At 38.1% G+C, this 19555-nt stretch overlaps 1 protein-coding gene across 1 annotated transcript in view; it reads left to right on the top strand.

Annotated features, from left to right (window-relative positions):
- Positions 1-19555, top strand: part of DERL1 (derlin 1) — a 32955-nt gene that overhangs the window by 4832 nt on the left and 8568 nt on the right. Inside the window, exons 2-7 of the mRNA XM_037802793.1 lie at positions 7422-7533; positions 12017-12081; positions 13154-13180; positions 13780-13875; positions 15003-15055; positions 17100-17210. Of these exons, the coding sequence (XP_037658721.1) occupies positions 7422-7533; positions 12017-12081; positions 13154-13180; positions 13780-13875; positions 15003-15055; positions 17100-17210 (464 nt within the window). The remainder of the gene's footprint in view (positions 1-7421; positions 7534-12016; positions 12082-13153; positions 13181-13779; positions 13876-15002; positions 15056-17099; positions 17211-19555) is intronic.

Raw genomic sequence — 19555 nt, 5'->3', positions numbered from 1 at the left:
TCATGCCTCTATTACATGGAACATATGGAAAAATGTTTACAAAATAACCAGTCATTGGTCTGTAAATAGGCTATTAAAAAATAGTGCCTATTTTTATTTATCAGCTGATAATAATTCCTACCATTAATGCTTCCTCTGTATGGATTGTAAGATTCTAATTTTAATTTGTAATTGAAATTGACATGCAACTGCTGGATTAGTTGTCTTATTCCATTTTTTTGTCCCCCCCCAAAGCATCCTGACTTGAAATGGGAAGATACAAGTTCCTAAATTCCCTAATTGTTTCCAGGAATAACAAGAAATGGCACCAACCAAATCTGTGAATTGGCCTGGTGCCTTTATTTGCCAAGCTTTTGCATATATTATCACATTTAACCTAGCGGCAGCAACTCTAGCAGAATTTAAGAGTGTTGGGGGGTTGGGAGCAGACATACGGGGAGGCTGAGCATGGAAGTACCTTCAAGGTTTGAATTTAGAACTTTAGTGGTTAGTGCTTTGGTATGTACAACTGTAAAAAAATCTTCCCTTAGCAGTCCTGTCCACATTAGACAGTAACACTGTGGTCTTTAACTAAGGTTGTGCTTTGCTCAGGGCTTTGTTTTCTAACCTTATTGAGTAACAGTATACAAACAGGAAAGTATGTATATTACAAATTTATAGCTTGTTGAATGTTCCAAAGCTCAACACACACACATATGACCAGTGTCCAGAGTGAAGAAGCAGAACACTTAGCAGCACCTCCAAAACCTTCCTCCTGCTCCCTTTGGATCATTATCCCCTCGAAAGGTAACTACTATCCTGACTTTTAATAGCATAGATGGCTTTTGCCTATTTTTATGCTTTCTGTAAGTGGAATTATACAGTATGTACTCTTCTGAATTCAGCCCCTTTTCTCAACAGTATGGTTGAGAGTCACTCGTGTTGTTGCATGTGGTTGTAGATTGCTCATCCTCATATTACTCCATTGTGTGAATCTACTACAAGTTAGTTATTATCCTGTTGTTAACAGGTCTTTTGGGTAGTTCTCAGTTTGGGGCCATTACGAATAGTGCTACACTGAATATTCTAGTACATGTCATGGTGAATATATATGCATTTCTTTTGAGTTTATACTGAGGAGTGGGATTACTCTTTTAAGATTCTTTATTGAGTGGCTTTCAATTGTTTAAATGAATAGAAAGGGACCTTTTCTTGCCTATCCAGCATGTCCAGAAAAAAAAAAAGGTCACACAGTTTGCTAACAGGTGCTCATCTTTCTGACTTCCTTGTTGATTGATGTAGACTTCCTAACTCTAAAATTAATTGGTCCTTATTGTTTCACATTTTTTTTTTATTTTCATGCTAGAAGCCCTCTTTCCCACTCCCTCTTTAGTTAAAGAATGACTGTAACCCACTCCATCAACTAAAGTTTTTGGATTAGTAGCTAAAAGACAATGCCTCAGGCTGTTTTTGAAGGCCTTCTATGCCAGTGAGTAGACCTACCTAAACATGGGGGCTACTTGCTGCTGGTGAAGTGAGAAAGTCTGGGCAGATTACCTAAACTCTCATTAGGGCCCAGTTATCCTCATGGGAAACCTGCCTTGGGGTTGCTGTGGGGGTTAAACTGAGAAGCCCCCCATGAGCCTTTGCCCATACCATGGCAGGTGGTTGGTTCTCTGTCTGCAAGTTCTGAGCTCTTTGCACTCCACCTGGTTCCCTCTTTCAGGATTAATGACAGCTTTCCACCATTGAAAATATTCCTCTGTTACTCTGAGCCTTGAAAATAAAGACAATTTCCTTATCCTAACTGTTGATACATCAGTTGGGGAAAGGGGATTTAGTTGGGTGCCTTCGATGAGTATTTCATAAAAGCATTGCATTGTATCTGAAGAGATGAGATACCTTCTGTTGTTTTCAAATTATAATTTTAAAGTAATACAAAATAATATTATGTCTCCTAGATCAATGAAAGCAAGTATAACTCAAGGTTAACCTTAATGAAAGGGGAAAAGTAGTGAAGTATTTTGACAGACACTAATTTCCAAAGAACAGGTGCACGCAGTGGCTAAAAATAGTGTCATGTCATCAGTGTTTGTGAAAATGTAGTCAGAAAAAACCATGAGGCTTCTTTTCCAAAATCAGGCTTTGAGTAACTTATAGGAATACGGGGGTAGTTTAAAATGTGAATTTGTAAAAACCAGGTCAGCAAACATCTTCTAAAAGATTGTAATAATAATAAACCACGCATATCCTTTTTTTTTTGTCAGTGCGCTTTTTAATCTACTTTTTAACTTTCAACCTTATGTGAACTTTGAGATAAAGAAGGCAGGAGTTACTATGGGACAAGAGTCATTGAGTAGACGAGGGAGCAGGCTCAGATCCAGACTTTCCCAAGGCCCCATGGCTATTAAGAGCCAAGCCTAACTTTGGGTCCAGGTTGGGATCCTGTTGGATGTGGGAAGGTCCACATGAGGCCTGGCTGCTGCTTGTGTGGGGAGGAAGGCAGGAGCAGGATATTCTCCACGGGGGTCCTTGGACCACCTGCCTCAGTTGCTGCCAGCAAGTGGGTGGGGACCGGAGGGTACTTAAAAAAAAAGCCAAGCCCATGGCTCAATTCTGATCTTTAATCCTGGGGCTTTTCATAAACAGGGAGATTGAATTCATCACAGGACTATAGAAGTATAGTAGTACTGACTATTTTTAGTAATCGTAATTGTACCTCATAATAATGATGTCACTTGTAAGAGACATTGTAACAATAGGGGCTTAGTAGCCCAAACTCTGGAGTCAGATTGTCTGGCACAAAATTCTAGCTCAACCACTTACTAGCTATTACTTAACCTTTGTAAGCTTCTGTTTCCTCATCTATAAACTCCACCTCCTGAGTCAATGCATGTAAAGAAATAGAATAGCAATCTAGTAATGACTCACTAATTTATTATTGATTTTTGTTTTTTAACCATTAACCACAGTAGGGCAAGTATTAGCTTATCATTCCCCTTTTACAGATGGGAATTGAGACTCAGAAATGGTATCTTATAAGCTAAGACTTAAATCCAGGTCTTCTAAAGCCATTATCTCCAGTGCCCTTTCCATTAGACTATACTGTTTTTATGACAATGTTGTGAATAAACCAAAATTAATTTTAGCCTATTTTGTTTTATTGGTTTATTATAGGGTTTTGGGAAGTCACTTTTTGGGTATGTAATGTGCATTGTCCTCCTTTAAAGAAATTGAAACAGTTTACTTTGTGTCTCCTGTGCCCGTGGGTGTTGGTAGCTAATGGGTCTGGATGATGTCTTGTGACTAGAGTAGTCCCCTGAGCACCAGGGCCAGTGGCAAGGAAGCTCTCCTCTAGTGGTGGAGCAATGCACCCCAGACTTCCTGGGCGAGGAATCCGGTTTTACTTTTGTACATTTTCTTAGCAAAAATAATGAAGCAAACTGTAGGCTGTGTAGTGAATGGCTTATGCCAAAATGAAGGCAAATATGTATTTCTCTGATATCTTAATGTAAATTTATTACTGTCATAATTCATGGAGGCACTGGTGATGACTGGTGATGGGGATGAGGTGGGCCGATGGCATTTGCCTGAGGTGCCATAGGGCTCAGCAAAAACACCATCCGCAGAGAGTCTGTGATTTGGATCAGCAATGATGCAGCAGAAACCATGACTAACTTTGGGAACTCAGTCTTGGTGACTGAGCCTTTGGCCTTGGGAAGTTGCTTAATTCTCTGGGGCCTTGGATTCCTCACCTAAAAAGGTGGATTCTCTTTGTAGTTGGTGTGAGGAGCGAATGAGATTTGGACCTAGAAGAGAAGAACTCTGAAGAAATTATGGATGAGACAGCTATTGGTGACTTTCTGTAAAACAGGGAAACATGATGCCACATGTAAGATGTTTGTGTGACACGCCCACACACCCGTTTGAATGAACAAAGAGTGAGGTGCCTCTTCTGTTAGCCAAAATTCTGGTATCTGTAGCCAGAGCTACTCTTATGATAGTCTTGGATCTGATACTTAAAGGCTTGCCTCCCTGCACAACTGGCAGCCCCAGCCTGACTCTTGCCAGAAGGGTCCATTCTCTGCACAAAGGCTGCAGACCTGGGAAGCCAGGCAGGGCGAAGGGGAGTGCCATACTGGACCACGAGAAGGAGTGCAAGTCCATGGTCCCCCTGGAGAGCCTTGTCTGCCTCAACCTCTTTTTCTGGAAAAAGAGACCTATAAAAAATGATAGTTGAAGGAGGGTCCCCCAATCAAAGAGTGGGGTCCTGGCCTGGTCCCCCTGCAGTCGTGTCCATGAGTTCCAAGTTCCTCAACTTCCAGTCAGCTTTCTAATGACATGTCAGCAGACAGCCAAGGATTACCAAACATTTGATGAAAGCCACTAACTCAAAAGTCTAATGAAACAAACAGAAAAGGAGCTTGGTAATATCCTCAGAGGGATAAATTATTGGAATCAAGAAACAAGAACAGAATGCTTTAAATAAGGAATAATCAGAACAAGAAAGTGTTCTCACAAATTAAAAATAAGTTGCAAAAATTAAAAAAAATCATTAGTGGAGGTGGCCGACAAAGGTATGAAGAAATCTTGCAGAAAGTAGAACAAAATGAGATAGAAAGTAAGAGAGGAGACATGAGAAAATTCAAGGATTAGTCTAGGAGATCCAAAGCACCTTCTTAAAATACTTCTCCCCTGATGGCTGGCCCCATCACACATAAGAATAATTACAAAAACAAACACACAACAACACAAAAAAACAACAAATCCAGCCCTGGCTTGTACACAGATATTACAGAAAAGTGGAGACTTCTCCCAAGGGATCAGGAGCAGAATTCAGGCAGAACTCTTCATGCATTCAAAGGAGTTATGGACCATGGGCTCACTTTTTAAAAGGTCAAAGAAGAGATTTTAAAACAACAGGAGGAGGCAAACGTTGAAGCATAGCACAGGAAAATTAAGTATATGAGAAATAGTTATTTTTTTAAAAAGGCTTTTGGTAATGGATAGTGTTGATGGGAGCACAAAATTGTAAATGTAATTAATGCCACTGAATTGTATACTTAAAAATGGTTAAAATGGCAAATTTTATATTACCTCAATAAAATAAAATAAAGGCATTATGGAGACAAGCCAAATAAGCAGCTAAGAGTGTTCCCTACTATGGGCTTAATTGTGCCCCCAAAGGATATATTTAACTCCTGAACCCCAGTACCTGTGTTTGTGACCTTACTGGGAAATAGGGTCTTTGCAGATGTAGTCAAGTTAAGATGAAATAGTATTGATTAGGGTGGGCCCTAATCCAATATGACTGTGCCCTTATAAAAAGAGAAGTGACACATACAGAGAGGAGAGTACCATGTACAGTCATAGACACAGAGGGAAGATGGCCATGTGAAGATGGATGTAGAGATTGGAGTTAAGATGCAACAAATCAAGAAATACCAAGGATTGCAGGTAAGCTCCAGAGGTTAGGAGAGAGGCAAGGAAGGATCCTCTCCTAGGGCCTTAAGAAAGCATGGCCCTGCTGACACCTTGGTTTTGGACTTCTAGTCTCCAGAACTGTATTATTTAACATTGTTCTGGAGGTACTAGCCAGTGAGTTAGACAGGAATGAAATAATATACAAAATTTTATTTATAGATAGGGTTGTATAATTGGATAAGCCAAGAGGCTCAATTTAAAAATATTACTAATAAGGTAATTCATCTTTTGGGGGGTAAAAATGAAAGATAGAAAGCAGAAACTTTACAGAAAACTATGAAAGCCATGAAAAACTACTTCCTAGCTGGGAATGATGTCAATATTATGTTGAGATAATAAAGATGTCAGTTTAACTGATTTAGAAAAATAAAATATGTGATAATAGCCAATCAAATTGTGACAATTGTGGAAGAAAATTTGTTTAACTCTACCTGATATTAAAACATATTATAAGACTTTAATTTTATCCTATATTAAAACATATTATAAGACTTTAATTTTATCCTATATTAAAACATATTATAAGACTAAAAATTAAAATAACTTTGTATTGGGATGGCAATCAATTCCAAGCAGAATAGTCTAAAAGTAGACCTTAATATAAAAGAAAATAAATATACAGTAAAAGTAGCTTTTCAAATCAATGGAGAAAAGATGAGTTATTCAGTAAATGGGGTTAGTAAAACTGAGTAACCAATGAGAAAAATAAATATGATCTCTTCGTCACGCCTTGGATAAATCCTAAAAGTGCTACAGTAAAACTGTGAATACTTTTATAATCTTGGAGCGAGGAAAGATCTTCTAAGGATGATAAATAATGTGTACATTTGACTACACTAAATCAGACTTCTGCATGTCAGAACTATGGTAAAAATACCATACAAGCATAAATCTAATGACAGAACACACAAAATATTTGCAACAATGAGAATACATAAAAGAATGCAAATCTAGCAGAAAAATGAATAAAGGAAATACTGATGTTGCTAATTAGGAAAAGATGTCTGACTTTACTCATAATGCAAATTAAATTTAATTTCCAGATTGATATATATAAAATGCATTAAATGTGTGCAGAGTGGACCGTTGATTAATATACAGTTTAGGAGAGCGTGTACACTGGTAAAAGTTTTTTAGGTATTTGGAAATATCTACCAAAATTGAATATATCTGTTTCTAACAGTTTGATGCATAGGGGTATCTTCTCTATATACATGTATAGAGAATATACAGGAATGTTCATTGTGGATTATAACAGTTAAAACAAAGTTTGGACATCAGTGTAAAAGGAATGCAATGATGCCAATAAAAATATTTTGTCAAGGAAATGAAACAGTATAGAACAGCAGTGCAGTATCAGGTAGGATAAAGAGGGCGGAAGTACATACTATTATTTCTGGAAGGAAATATAAGAAACTGATCAGTTGCTGCTGGAAAGGGAACTGGAGCCAGGCTGGCTTCCCACTGTGGACCTTTCTGTGATTTTTATGGGGAGGGAGGGTCATGTTTTGAGTCATGTGCCCATATGGCTGTTGAGCAGATCTGTTTGAGTAAGTGTTTCTGTTTTAATTCTACCTTTTGAATTTGACATTTTCCCACATGATTTGTCGTTTCCTGTCTATTCTCTTCCTAAACAGCAGAATTACTGTATTGTTGGAATTGAGTCTTTGCAGTTCATTTTTGACATAGACTTTAACTGTATGCCTCATCTCAGTAAAGACTAACCACAAACTTCTGCGATACTGATTTTTGTGACTTACTTAGAAATATTTAATGCTTATTCCATGATGTCATTTTATTCCATTGATTTGTAAAATGATAGGAACTTTTCTTCAGTTTTCTTGAATTATTTTGGTAGTGTCTCTTCAGTAACTCTCATCATTGAGGAGAATGCTTTGCAAGGATTAACTTTGTTTAGTTAGAGAAACTAACAACTGTGTTTATTTTGATCTGGACAGGTTTGGAGGCCAATCACTGCCACCTTTTATTTCCCTGTGGGGCCAGGAACTGGATTTCTTTACTTGGTCAATTTATATTTCTTATATCAATATTCTGCACGGCTTGAGACAGGTAGGTTACCCATAGTTGTTTTAAGTAGTGTTTCTGTCTTTATTTACTAACCCATAAATTTACTCACTTGGAGGAATTTTAAGGGCTCATAGCATTATATAAGGAGATGGCATAATGATAATATAAGTGCTCGTACAAGGACTGTCCTAGGCACTGAGATTATCTGATTTTTAATTCTCAGAGCAACTTCATGAAGTGTAAAAAGCAGTGTCACCATTTTACATGTGAAAAACTAGAAGATCAGAGGTTTACTTATCTTGCCCACCTCCCTGGTGACTGAGCTGTGTGCCTCTCACTTAACTTGAGAAGTCACTCATTTTCATCACAGAGAAACCCCTTTGTCCTTTCGTGAAATTGGCTGGATTGTAAATATCTGCTCGATTGGGGTTGAAAAATACTTCTTTATGGAATTAAAAGCATAGGCTTAGTTGCTGTAATTGAAACACTCAACTTTAAAATATATAGCCGAAATTTAATAATATGGTAGTTTATCAGATATGACCACCTATTTGCCAAGTTTCTCACCAACCTATACCATACTTTGAAATTTATTCTTTAACTTTTGTTAAACTGTACTTTGAAAGTCACCGTTTTTCTGCATATGTTATATTTTACAATAAAAAAAGTTTTTTAAAAAAAGTTTCTTGCCAAATTGTAATCTATTTCCAACCACACCGTAGATGCTGTTGTTAATTGCTATATTAAATTGATACTGCTGTGTTAAACTCTGAACATAATTTTACTGTTCAGCCTAAATGATTTTGAAAAGGGTTGCTGACTTCAGAGCCTTTATAAACCTGCTGGCTGTTAGTTCAGGATAGAGAGTTCTGAGCCACCTTTTAAATTGCAATGAGTGCTCATATGTTTGAGGACTGTGAATCAGTCTCATCACTTCAGGGAAATGGAAAGGGTGGGCATTTGGTGTCAAATATAGTTTTTCCTTAAATTGGCACTTGCTTATATCTTTTTTAAAGAAAAATCATTATATCAATACAAAGCATAGTGTCCTAGAATATTGCCATTGGAAGATATCTAGCCCATTCCTTTGGTTTCACAGGGAGATTCAAGGCAGCTAAGAAACTTGGCTGAGGTAAAACTGCCAATCAGAAGTCTCCACAACCACCTTATCGGGGGTTTGAGTCCTTAAATCGACCAGAATATGTGATCTTCATTCTCTTTTGTCCATGTGGGACCTGATTGTGATGCTGACTTGCTTTGCATTTTTACCCCTCTGGTATAATCAAATTGAGGCCTGAGTTGTTGGAGTGGTATTTTTTAATCAGTAGTAAACTCTAGATTAAGTGTGGATGATCTATGACCACTTTTAAAAATTTTATTATGGAAAGATTTCAAACATATACAAAAGTAGAGAGAAAATCTAGTGAGCCTTTTTATTTCTTTGTTTTCAAATTGAGATAAAATTCACATAAAATACAACTTGCCATTTGAACCAGTCCATTCACAATGTTGTGCAACCATCACCACTACACCAGAACATTTTCATCCCCCATCCCCCCCATCCCCCCCCCTCCAAAAAAAAAAAAACCCAAACAATTAAGCAGTCACTCCCCACCCCCAGCCCTGGGCAACCACTAATCTACTTTCTGTCCCTATGGATTTCCCTTCTCTGGACATTTGGACATTTCATATAAATGGAGTCACACATGTGGCCTTTTGTGACTGGCTTCTTTTACTTAGCGTGTTTTTTTTGAGGTTCCTCCATATTGTAACGTATCATTACCAACCCCTTTTTAACCACCACTTACCTTCAATTGTTATCTTATGGCTAGTCTTGCTTTTATCTATATGCCCCCCACCTCTGATTATTTGAAGCAAATGCCAAACATCATATCATTTCATCCATAAATATTTACCTCTGAAATATAAGAATTACAGAAAAAAAAAACCATAATACTATTTTCAGACCTCAATTACAATAATTCCATAACTACTTTTTATTTGTAAATTGTCCTGATTGCTTAAGGTCCTTGAACCCATTTTACCTATCCTTACTACTTAGTCAGGTAACATGACTAATGTGTAAATCTTACAATTATTAGGCCATTGCTCTCTTTCATTTGCTTTTAATTTTAGAAGTTTTCCCCTCATTCCCTACACCTCAACCACAGAGCATTTTGAAATATTAGCATTGAGAGGAATTTGTTTTAACAGCTTAATGAGATACAATTCACATATCATACCATTCACCCATTAAATTCTACATTTATAATGTACAATTCAGTGGTTCTTAGTGTATTCACAGAGTTGTGCAATCATTATCACAGTCAATTAAAGAACATTTTTATCACCCCAAAAAGAAGTGTACCCATTAGCAGTCACCATCCATTTTCCTCCAGTCTCCCTCCTCACAGCCCTGGGCACCCACTAGTTTACTTTCTGCATCTATGGAGTTGTCTATTCTGTATATTTCATATAAATGGACTCATACAGTATGTGGTCTTTTGTGACTAGCTTATTTATCATAAATGTTTTCGGGAGTAATCCTTGTAGCATGTGTCAGTATTTCTTTTCTTTGTGTGGTCAGATATGATTCCATGGCATGGGTATACCACATTTTCTTTATCCATTCGTCAGTTGAAGAACATTTGTTTCCACTTTTTGGCTATTACGAACAATGCTGCCATGAACATTCCTGTGGAGGGAATCTTTGAGATCATTCAATTTAACCTTCTTATTTCACAGACAAGAAAACAAGAGAGGTGGTGACATGCTCCAAAGGTCACAAAGCTATTTGCAATAATACAGCTAGGACTGGAACCCAGGTTTACTGATTACCAGTCGTCTTTTCCACCATATAGCCTGAAGATAACAATTTTATTTTTTATTAGAGCAGTTGAAGGTTGACAGAAAAATCAGGCGAAAAGTATAGCATTCCCATATTCCAGCCCCACCCCCCACTCTGACACACACACACACACACACACACACACACACACACACACACAGAGTCAAGATAACATTTTGACATTTCAGAATGTTTGCCACCTGCTTATTTTCCTGCCTGTCTAAATTGTTAAGTATGTAGCAGTGCTGGCTTATTTATGAGGTTTCTGATTTGAATTGGAAGACTGCAATTTGAGACCAGTTAATTTGTAGATCCCCAGTTGCAAACCTGCCAAGTAATATAGTACTGTAGTTTACATGATGACAATATTTTAAATACTCTGAATCTAAAGAATCTTGAGCTGCCACCGAGCCAAAACCACATCAAAAGAAGCACAGCTATCATTAAAATTCAGAAATTTTGTTGGAATTTTGGCTCTGACTCATCATAGTGATCCCCCTTGCGTTAAGTGTCCTTAACACCATGGCTGAAGTGTGCCTTGGAGGTCATGAGGGAGAAATAAGGGAAAGGAGGAGAGGCTTTGGTTTGAAACCTAAATTTCTTTTAGAAAGATTTCTTTCTGACACTTCTTAGGATTTTTTTTTTTTCTTTTGCTATATAATATAAGTGTGATGGAGTGTGGATGGGAAAGAAGGTAACTTTTTAAGCTAGACTGACCTTACAGTCATTTCTAGTTCCTTGCTCTGCCATTTCTTATAGTCTTCCAGCTGAAGGCCTTAAGAGTCGTCCTTGGAAGGCTGAGCTGGGTCATTGTTGATTATTCTGCCCAGGAGTAAAAAAGTGGCTGGTTTGTGGTGTGGTGACAGGAGCACCAGACTAGAAATTAGACTTGATTCTGCTTGTAACAAAATGTGGTTTTGGTCATGGAACTTTTTTCCTCATCCGTAGATTGGGAGGTACTAGGTCTTTCCATTCTCCTTCATGGAAGTAGCCTGAGGATTAAGAGTCCAGCTATGGAAAGGTTTGGCTCTTCCCCTAACCCCCTCCCATTGCTTTCCTTTGCTAGAATGCAAGCTCCTGGAAGACGGAGACTGAATCTTCTCAGTGTTTGTAAGCCTGGTGCCGTACTAAGTGTCACTACATGTGTGTGTCTAATGATAACCAACAATAATAATAATAAATGCCTCCCATGTGGCATGATGCTGGAAAGACACAATGGCAAGGAAAGCAGATATGGTTGCTTCCCCGACAGGGCTTCTGGTCTAGTGGAGGGAGACAGGCATTAACCAAGTAATCACAAATGTTCCAGCAGGTCACGAGGAGAGCCACAGAAGGACAGGCTGACAGGCTGCAGGGCCTCCATGGGCGCTTCACTGGCATTTGGGGGTGGGATTTCCATAGCTTCGGGTCTGATGTAGCCCAGGGTGGTGAGAATGTGTTATTTGAATTCAGTTTGGAGGGCATAGTAGACCTTAATCAGGTAAAAATTCAGGGCTTCATTGCAGACACGGTTTAGATATTTTTAAAAATTCACTTTTCTTTTACTTGGGAGAAGTGGTTTATAAAATATTTTAATTTTCGCTTTCCCTGTAATTTTTTGAAGTATTTTTCTACATAAAAGTTAGTACTTTGTTCTGAGATTCTGAACTGTGACATTTGGCTTATTTTTGTTTCCAGGAGCTTTTGATGGAAGGCCAGCGGACTATTTGTTCATGCTGCTCTTTAACTGGATTTGCATCGTGGTATCCTTCAGTTTTATTTTGGGCCAGAAATAAACCAGGTTTTTTCAGGGTTGGGAAATAGTATTTTATAAAAAATTTCACGTTATGGTTTTTGCATCTTTGCTTGCTATTGTTAATGATTCAGAATAATTAAAGTTCTTAAAAGCTGTAGAGAATCAAATAGCCCTTGAATAATGCATTCTCTTGCCATTGCTTTTGTGGGATTTTTCCACATTAGGGTGAATTTTATTATTGTTCCCTCTTCTTGTTCCCAGTTCTCTGTGTTCTCATGCGTGACAGCTTGTTGACTGTAGCACAAAGAGATTCTGTGCCATGAGACAGCTTTTGAAATCTGTGGTCTTCCTCAGAAAACTAATTTATAATCGGCATCCTTTTCTGCCTCCCTTGCTGTCCTTGTCTTGGGGTCCTACATAGTAATTCAGCCCCTTTCAGTGACCCAGCTCTGAGAAAGGGCACAGTATGTGTCTCTGCTCACATCGACCACAGTTGTCAGCAGCCTTCCAACTGTGGACTCTCGCAGTTGCTGAGAGCAGCAGAAGGACTTGATGGCTCAAATCCTGTGCAGAGGTGGTAAGCCCCAAACTGCCTTTGGGCTTCGCGGCCATTTAAACCTGGCCGCGTGCCAGTAAATGTGGCACTTTGGATGGCCTTCTTCCTCTAAGGGAAGGAAAAAAAGTTGTTTTGGACTTCAACCATGCTGTGGAGCCCTGTATGTGAGGAGAATCATTATTTGTTTCTGAGGACACAGGCCTCTCCTCTGTTTGAAGGAGAAAAGCTAAAATGCAGTGGCAAGAGAAGAAAAGGAATGTGAGGTAACCAGTTGAATCATGAACCTAAGTGGTTAATTTCTACCAATTCCTCCTCGTAGTACCAACTGGTAGAAAATTCATAATGAAGATGATTAGAAATCACTGTGTTCTTGGATGTTTTAAGCAACCTGGAGTACAGAAACGTGTTTTCCTTCAGAATGCTGAAATGAAGTTAACTTTTAAATTAGATAAAGTAAGCACGCCACTCTTGATTAGGCACAGAATGTGTTGTTTATATCTGATCTTTAACTATGCAAAACAAGATTACTGGCTTAGCAATGGATATGCAGGTAAGTGTCCCCTGAAACTATATATTTGCCCTTTTACGTGTTTCAAATTTGACTATTAGTGGCCTTTGATGAAAGTTTAAATTGCATTAACTATATACTGTGGTGTTTTGAAATTAGAGAATTACGGCTGTTTTATTTTGCAGATCTGTATGAGAAAGTTCACTAAGCTTTTGAAGATCTTACATGAGTTATCTAAATCATTGCTTTTCTTTCTTATATCTGGCTTCTTTTTTCAGTTGAACATTGGGAATAATGGTTACTCTGTATTTTCTGTGTATGGCTATGTAGTTTTTTTTAAATTGAGCTTATACTATAAATAAAGCTTTGTTGCCTTTTTTTCATGTAACAAAGCTTGACCCTGAAATTTCTGAGTCAATTAAAAATAATATTATTGCGTTGCATTTTATTACAGGATTTTGTAGCATTCATTGTATGAACAATTAAATAACAGGGTCAATGATAATTCTGAGCGGTGGAATTTCCTTTTGCTTTTTGAATGGCCATATGAGAATTGTTTTGAAATGAAGGGATGAAAAGAATAGTTCACAATAAACCTATTTTCTCAGTACCTTGTCTCAGTATGTTGACCTCTTTTGCAGTTGCTGATGATTCCTCTCATCATGTCAGTACTTTATGTCTGGGCCCAGCTGAACAGAGACATGATTGTATCATTCTGGTTTGGAACACGATTCAAGGTACTTGACCCTAGTTGGAAACATTTCTTTTTTGTTTGTCTTTGCAGAAATCCTTCTCTTCAGCCCAGAAATGTGCTTTCTGGCTTATCCAAAAGAGGTCACTGCAGAGCAGTGTACCGTAGGCAAGCCCCCCTCACCCCTCCTCAGTCCCAGCTGTATTGCTTTGGCCCACCCTGAGCCATTTGCTGACTGCTATTTTTCTGCTCTCTCTGTACCTTAGGCCCTGCAGGTGTCTGTCCCTGAGTGAGCTCATGTATGTGTGTGTTAGCAAGAGAGACAGAAGGAAAGATACTGGTGTGAAACCGTCCCTTTAAAAATCTGTTCTCTTCTATGTACTTTACATTTTAGCTAAACCAGGTTTTTTTTGTTTTTTTTTTAAAGGCCCTGCAATACTTCCCTTTCTGCCTTCTCTCACACTTATCCACCAGTAACAGCTTTTCTATACTCTTCCTCATCTAAATCTTTCCTGTTCTTAATCTGAGTTGGGACCTAACATATTCCTGAGTCTTCTGCTTGGAATTAGTCTTGCCCCAGGCTTTTGCAATACTCTCATGGTGCTTAACTACATTTTGCCTTAAAGTTATGTAAAACCCTCTCTTTGCTAGTTTATAAAGCTCCTTGAGATGATGTCTTGAATCTGGTAAGGGGCTCAAAAGTTGAATTCATCTGGAGATTGTTCTTATTTGGGCATATTAATTCAAGATATCAGTGTGTAACAAGATAAAATTTGAACGTAATTTTGTGAGAGTTAAAAGAATCTAAAAAGATGGTGTATTTTTAGTTCATTCATAACAATTTGCTGGTTGAAGTGTTAATGCTATTCTATTACTCACCATTTTTAATAGCATCCATAGGATGTGCATTTATTTTCTAAAGTTATTTGTTATGTTAATTCTTTAGGGCATGTATTGCCTCTGAACATTGGACAATGTACTCTGTTTTTCCAGTTACAAATAAGTCCAATTTCAGATAGGCATTTAAGTATAGTGGGGCTGATGCTAGATTGATCTGAGCAATTTTGCAGTTACCTTCCAAAGAATTTATAGAAAGCCCTTGTCGCTATATACTTATTCATTCCAACCCCATAGCAGCTGTATCTGTTCATGTTTGTGTATATTCTTTCCTAGGCCTGCTATTTACCCTGGGTTATCCTTGGATTCAACTATATCATTGGAGGCTCGTAAGTAATGTTAGATTTATTCAATTGGAAACTAATCTTTGGAAAGGATTCCATTAATCTTTATATTCTTTCTCTAAACTTTATAAAAGTTTAAAGAATCTCAATATACTTATGAAAAAATTTCATTTTCATATAATTAATTGGATTGCAGGGCTTTAATTTAGCATTGTATACAATGCTAAATGGAATTTAGCATTGAATGGTTATTTTGTTAGCTTGTGGGCAGAACACAGTATGTTTCCATATGTGTTTTTGAATGAACATTTCTGGATTCATTGTACAGATTGAGCAAACCATACCTAATTTGTGTCCAAGCTGTTCTCTCCTAGAACTATAAATAAAATTGTTTTTAGTTTTAAGGCTTTTCCAAAATACTTTGGAAACTGCTCACCAGTCACAGAAATGCAGATTCTCAGATGGGAGATAGTTTTTTAAGTTGTTTGATAGTCTGGAAATTTTGGCCAAGAAAGGTCAGATTTCTAGTGTGTCAGTGTGGAATTAGAACGAGACTTAGGAAATTAATTCATCCAGCCAGAATTTTAAAGATGCAGCTATTCTAAAACCCCCCTCTTCTTATATTGTAAAATGTAGTAAATATTTTAATAGCTATTTTAATAGTAATAGTTCTTAATATGTTTGACATATTTACTCTGTGTGGTCCCAACCTCTACTGCATATTGATAGAAGAAATGAATGCATTGAGCAAACAGATTCTTTTTTTTTTTTAATTAAATTCAGTTTTATTGAAATATATTCACATACCATACAGTCATCCGTGGTGTACAATCAACTGTTCACAGTATCATCAAATAGTTACGCATTCATCACCCCAGTCCATTTTTGAATATTTTCCTTACATCAGAAAGAATCAGAATAAGAATAAAAATGAAAAAAGAACACCCATATCATCCCCCCCATCCCATCCTATTTTTCATTTAGTTTCTGTCCCCATTTTTCTACTCATCCATCCATACACTAGATAAAGGAAGTGTGATCAACAAGGTTTTCACAATCACACTGTCACCCCCTTGTAAGCTACATAATTATACAATCGTCTTCAAGAGTCCAGTCTACTGGGTTGGAGTTTGATAATTTCAGGTATTTCCTTCTAGCTATTCCAATACATTAAAACCTAAAAAGTGTTATCTATATAGTGCATAAGAATGTCCTCCAGAGTGACCTCTCGACTCCATTTGCAATCTCTCAGCCACTGAAACTTTATTTCGTTTCATTTCGCATCCCCCTTTTGGTCAAGATGTTCTCAATCCCATGATGCCAGGTCCAGATTCATCCCCAGGAATCATATCCTGCGTTGCCAGGGAGATTTACACCCCTGGGAGTCAGGTCCCACGTAGGGGCAGATTCTTTTTTGAGTGTAGCTAGTTCTGGGCTTGGTAAATCTACCTGGAAGGGCAGAGTATGGGAACAGTTGCAGATTTTGATTTATCTCTGACAGGAATCAGATTGCAGGTGAAGACAAAGAATACTTAACAGTAAAAGTAGGTCTTTTAAACCTTAAGGTGGCTGCATGTAAGCCATAGGAAAACTGAAGAAGGTCAGTGTTTATTTTAGGCTTACAGGGTGAAGGTCAGCTTTCCTAAGCAATCTCTGTGGTTGCAGGAGACAAGAGGCAAGAGGGAAGTGCTTAATGGCTCCAGTTGTGGGAGCGAGAGGGCGTTTATTGTCCCTCTTTTCCCTCCTCCTTTCTTGCTAACGTTCCTATTTGTCTGCATTTCAAATATACAGTATTCATGATTGAAAGCATTCAGAAGCTTGCTTTGCAATGACTTCAACTCTTGAGGCCGGAGGTAGCAAAAACAAGAATTTAGAGATGGGCTGGGCTTGAGAGAGATGTCAGAGGGGCTGCTGGCCTTGGAATGCATTTGCCACTTCAACTGCAAAAGGGCTCATTGTAGAGCTCTCACAGACTCCCAGAGACTGTAAATGAGTTGCAGGGAAAGATCTCTCCCTAGGCTGTTAAGACTTGCTACATCTCAGGTTATTGCTTGAATATCTTTAAATTAATTTGGCTCTCTATTTGCAGGGTAATCAATGAGCTAATTGGAAATCTTGTTGGACATCTTTATTTCTTCTTAATGTTCAGATACCCAATGGACTTGGGAGGAAGAAATTTTCTATCCACACCTCAGTTTTTGTAAGCATTTTTTCCTTCTTGTGTGAAAATCATTTTACTTGCATGTGTTCTTATGTATTCTTACCTCCCTGTCTAATGGAGAAATGTCAGCCAGCAAATGATTTGCCGTGGTCACATAGTCACCAGAAAGCCAGGGACCAAAACCTTCCTCATGGAGCCGTTTTAGCCAGGGGCCTCTCAGGAAGCACCCCTCTGCTGTGCATGCTGGGGTACCTGTATACAACTGGCGAGCAAAGTAGTGGGCTAGGGGGCGGACAAAGGAACAGGATAACGGGGTACATTCTCTCAGAGCACCAGTTCTTCCCAAAGATTTTGGCTGGGGGGGGAAGGGGGTAAGTTAGCTAATTGGTTAGCAGTTTTAAACATTTTTATATTGAGTATTATAGAATAGAAATTTTTATAGGAATTTTCAAGGTTCAAGTGAGAGGTTTTATCAAGTCCTGGGAGGATGTGCTCATTCTTTCTCTGCTTTTAGGGTTTACTGAAATGAGGAGACCAAGGGCTCAGCTTTGATTTTGAGACGGATTTGGGTTTGAATCCCATTTCTTTCACTTACCAGTTTTGATATTGGGAAAGTTATTGATAAAACCTCTGAACTTCAGTTTGCAAATCTATAAATTGGTGGTGTTGGTGGGGTACCTGTTTGACAGAACTATGTGAGATAAAGTATATGACTATAAGCTTGGTAGTGGGTGCTCTAAATAAAAGCCATTAGTCATGTTCCTAAAGCTGGGGGGAGGGGATGGGAATTGGGGGAGCTGAGAAGACATGCTCACACACTTAGGCAAGTAAATAGTTTGGCCGTTATGTCAGTGAAGCAGAAGCCTGTTTAAGAAAAGACCAGTTAAATCACCATCTGGGTGTCACAGCCTGCCTAACAATCACACCTAATCTCATGTTGGGGATATGCAATAATAGCTTGCATTTTAAAGCTTAAAAAAAATCCTTTCACATCTTGCTTGTTTTAATTTTTGTTTAAAGTTTTACAGTTCTGTGATTAGAACTGTCAAGGGGATCAGTGAAGGCAGTAAAACTTGAGTAGGCCCCTAAGATCTCTTCCCCTTCCCCACCTGTTATGAGTTAGGGATAGGTTTTCGAAAGACATTAATTGAGAGATAGAATATACAGGCATACCTCAGAGATGTTGTGGGTATATTAAAGCGAATATCTCAATAAAGCAAGTCACACAAATGTTTTGCTTTCCCTGTATGTTTACATGCTATTCTTGCCTATTAAGTATGCAATAGCATTGCCTAAAAAAACAACATACATACTTTAATTAAAATGACACAGAGGCACAAAATGAGCACACGCTGTTGGAAAAATGGCACTGATAGATGTGCCTGATGCAGGGTTGCCATAAACCTCAATTTGTAAAAGATGCAAGATCTGTGAAGCACAATAAAGCAAAGCGCAATATAGCGAAGAACAGTAAAATGAGGTATGCCTGTACAAATAGAGAAACACAGTGGTGTTATTATATGTGTTTTTTTCTCTAAGAGCATAAAAGAAATTTGTTTCTTTTCTCAGATTCGGGTTGCCTTCAGGCTAAGAAAAACAAATGACCAATCTGCTTTGTAATTATCAAAGGGCACAGTAACAGCCGGTTTGGATTTCTGATCTAGGTTTATCAAGACGGATGGCAGATGCATCAATTTCAAAAAGCTTGGTGCTTTGGAGGGCAGCCAAAGTTATTTTACTTTAAATGGCCATATTCTGACTAATGGTTTGGAGATATTTCTCAATTGTGGGCAACAAAGTATATGACAGTCTGGTAAAATCAGCAGTGCATTGGAGCTGCCTTCCGATTGAGCTTTCTTGGTTGGTGGAAGCCCTTCTGTTAAGTTTTGCATAAAGATCAGATGATAAAATGTAGCTCCTTGCAAAGCAGTAACTGCTTTGAAATTACCATAAATTTTTGTTGATTGTGGGTAATTGGGTGTCTTTTTACACTAATTACTTGCATTTAATTTCTCTATCTTTAAGCAATGGAGAGGGCTTCCATATTGTCTTATAGTAAGTAGCAAAGCAAGACACCCTAGAGTTGCCTTTTTGAAATGTTCTATTGTGTTATGTATTTTGGAGGAATATTATTGTACCAGAACCAATCATGGGGTTGAGTCACCAGTGCTTGGAAATGCCTTTTGATTTAATGGGTTAATGGTAAAGTTGTTTTTCTTTAAAAGGGAAGATGTGAGTTGGAGAATTCTCAGTTGTATTCTCAGTATTCTGTATTCCATTTAGAAAAGTAGATATATGTATTCTCTTCTGCACACAGTTATTTTTCTACTTAAAGGGGGGGGTGGGGTTCAGGTTCTTTTTGGGGAGGGAGCATGAAGGTATCA

The sequence above is a fragment of the Choloepus didactylus genome, chromosome 14 (genome assembly GCF_015220235.1).
Source record: "Choloepus didactylus isolate mChoDid1 chromosome 14, mChoDid1.pri, whole genome shotgun sequence".
In the NCBI taxonomy this organism is placed as follows: domain Eukaryota; kingdom Metazoa; phylum Chordata; class Mammalia; order Pilosa; family Megalonychidae; genus Choloepus; species Choloepus didactylus.
Note: the sequence above shows the minus strand (reverse complement) of the source record. Positions and strands in the feature narration are given on the sequence as shown.